Source organism: Hordeum vulgare, chromosome 4H (assembly GCF_904849725.1).
Source record: "Hordeum vulgare subsp. vulgare chromosome 4H, MorexV3_pseudomolecules_assembly, whole genome shotgun sequence".
Classification (NCBI taxonomy): domain Eukaryota; kingdom Viridiplantae; phylum Streptophyta; class Magnoliopsida; order Poales; family Poaceae; genus Hordeum; species Hordeum vulgare.
Window position 1 is genome coordinate 600,241,521 of NC_058521.1, and position 2,780 is coordinate 600,244,300.

At 49.3% G+C, this 2,780-nt stretch overlaps 1 protein-coding gene across 1 annotated transcript; it reads right to left on the bottom strand.

Annotated features, from left to right (window-relative positions):
• Positions 1–529: 529 nt before the first annotated feature.
• Positions 530–1,888, bottom strand: LOC123447487 (major pollen allergen Hol l 1-like). The gene has a single exon (XM_045124092.1). It carries the CDS (start codon positions 1,847–1,849, stop codon positions 1,061–1,063), a length of 789 nt encoding a protein of 262 aa, XP_044980027.1. The 5' UTR covers positions 1,850–1,888; the 3' UTR covers positions 530–1,060.
• Between the last annotated feature and the right edge of the window lie 892 nt (positions 1,889–2,780).

Genomic DNA, 2,780 nt, shown 5'->3' on the forward strand with positions numbered 1-2,780 from the left:
GGAAGGTAAGGACCATGGCTCTACGACAGTCGTCTCGACTAACCACACTGACATGCAAAGCTTTTGCATGTTTGCAAGAAAATATAATCGACTAACCACGCGGAGGATGTAGGAAAACTACCTTGGAGATCCGAGAAACCGATCTGGTACGAACGCCATGGAGGGAAAGTTCAATGCAAAGGGAGCACCCATCTATCCTCAACCACACCTCTTAAACTTTAGAAAATACATGGATACTATCAAATAAATTTGTCAACACATCTTAAATATATGAACATTGCTTCAAATATTTGAACACTTTTTGTTACATTATCTTTTGAAAAAATGGGAATATTTTATTAGTAACCATGTTATATTTAAATAATCGAACACCTATTTTTGTTACATGAATTTTGATAATATGTAGAAAAAATTACTTCTGGATTTTTCTTTATTGTTTGCAATTTTGATAATAGGACAAAAATGTATTGGTGGACATGCATGGTTTCACTGACATACACCTCTATAAGCAGTAAAATAAAAATATCAGAATATTTCGAGTATATATGGTCAAGTGTTCTACCCCATGTGCAAATTTTGGTAAAGAAATGACATTCGTGGTGCTCTGGGAGAAGAAAACAAAATCGAACAACCATTATATTATTCCAAAAGGCCATGCTAGAGCACTAGATTAGTCTGTAACTGAAATTGTGAGGTCTAAATAATGTATTACTCTTGAACAAAGGACCTCATTAATGTTTAAAACATCTAACGAAATCTGTTATGAGCAGATTTAGATGCATAAAAAAATGGGGGCCAATAGAGAGAGTGGGCGCGCGGGAGAGCAAACAAATCCTTGGGTGGTTGCCTCCTTCGTTAGGGACCTCAAAGTATTAGGTGTCCATGCATGAATGACCCTCTCCCTATACAGACAGCACGAATGACCTTCGTCATGCATGCAGATGCAGGACTCCTATATGATATGTGCGTCTAGCTGGTTTCTTCTTCTTCTTCTTGAGCCAAAATGAATGAATGAATTAAGGTGGCCGGAAGAGAAGAGTCATGCATCTTGTTCTTGACTTCACTTGGTCTCGTAGGAGGTGTCGGGCTTCCAGCCCTCGGGGATGACGTCCTCGGCGACGGTCTTGGTGCCGCCCTCGGTGGTGTAGCGGACGGAGAATGGGCCGATGAGCTTGTCAGGTGTGTCGATCCTCCAAACGGCTCCCCACGACTCCTTGAGCTCGATCCACTTGTCCTTGCCCTTGGGCTTGATGTCCACGGCCACCACGTCGCCGTCGCCCTGGAGGAACTTGACAACCAGGGCGAGGTAGTTGGGGCTGGAGCCCTTCTCCACGTGGAAGTTCACCTTCGTGCCCTCCGGGTACTTGCACTTGACGCGGCGGAACTTGATCTCCACCTCGCCGGCGTCGCGCAGCTTCTGCTCCTGGCCCTTCTTGGCCATGGTGCCGAAGGCATGGCCGGACAGGTCGAAGTGGTACGCCGCGATGGGCTCCTCGTTCTTGTCGGTGATGGTGACGATGGTGGGCTCGCCGGAGCAGGCCTCGGGCTTGGTGCACTTGAGCTCGAAGCAGGAGCCGCAGCCGCGGCCGTCCTTGAAGATGGGGACGTTGCCGCAGGAGGTCATGCCGAAGAAGGGGGCCTTGTCCACCTCCTTGTACCCGCAGGCGCCGCCGTTGTCCTTGGGCCCGGCGCCCGTCGGCTTGCCGTACCACGTCGTCTTGGCATCTTTCCACTCGCTGACGTAGGTCGCCGTGATGTTGGGGCCACAGGGAACCTTGGCGATGCCGTGCGCGCCGCACACGACCACGGCCAACACCGCCGCAACCAGCAGCGCCGACGAGGACGCCATCTTGAGTTGATTTGCTAGGTCTTGGTTTCTCTGTTGCTGCTGTGTATCTGCGATGGATGGGTAGTTTTTTATATATAGGATAAGCCAGATCAACAGGGAGCGACCAAACCGGGGACGACGCTCCGGCCATGTCGGTGGCGTAAGCGGCTGGCCGTGAACGCTGGGAGAGCATGTCCGTGGCATGCAGACGCGGCTCGCCGTCACCCGAGGGGCTCTTGGTGTCTGACCTCTCCCGACTTCCATTATGCATGGGTCGCGTGTGCGTGCTGGCCATGGCCCTGGCCGTACGTGAGGCTGATTGCGGCATGCATTCGGATACATCCGTATGCCTATGAGGGTGGTGAGAGGGAGCACTCGGTGCTCCAGCTCCACCCCTATTCAAAAGTAATTTAGTGATCGAAAAGAAGTGCAAAAAAATCAGAACTTGTACTTCATGACCCCTTAAATGTTGGACAGTGATTCATCACCTCTTAAATTATACTCCCTCCGTCCTAAAATAACTGTCTCAAGCTTAGTACAAATTTGTGCTAGAGCTAGTACAAAGTTAAGACATTTATTTTGGGACGGAGGGAGTACAATGGTACATTATTTACCAAACCCCAACACTACTGCAGGAATGCCTAGAAGTGAAGGATGGAAAAAGCCCATTAATGACGGGCAAGTCTCTCAGGTCGTGCCCACTACAACACTCGGTGTTGCTCGCCACATGATTTGCGTATTCCTGTGGCGGCCATTTTCTATTGCTCGCCAATGCTATTGCTACAAGCCAACATGATTGAATTGCAACATATTGGACCTTGGTCATATCATCATATTGCATTCACTAGTAGAAAAAGGGTCTTTTGGCCGAGGGCCGAAAGACCATTAGTCCCGGTTCAAATGAAAACCGGGACCAATGCCAAGCATTGGTCCCGGTTCGGTTTGTCGGGGC

Bases quoted from the DNA above. Each gene is read 5' to 3' on its own strand.
- LOC123447487 (XM_045124092.1), bottom strand. From the start codon at position 1,849: ATGGCGTCCTCGTCGGCGCTGCTGGTTGCGGCGGTGTTGGCCGTGGTC.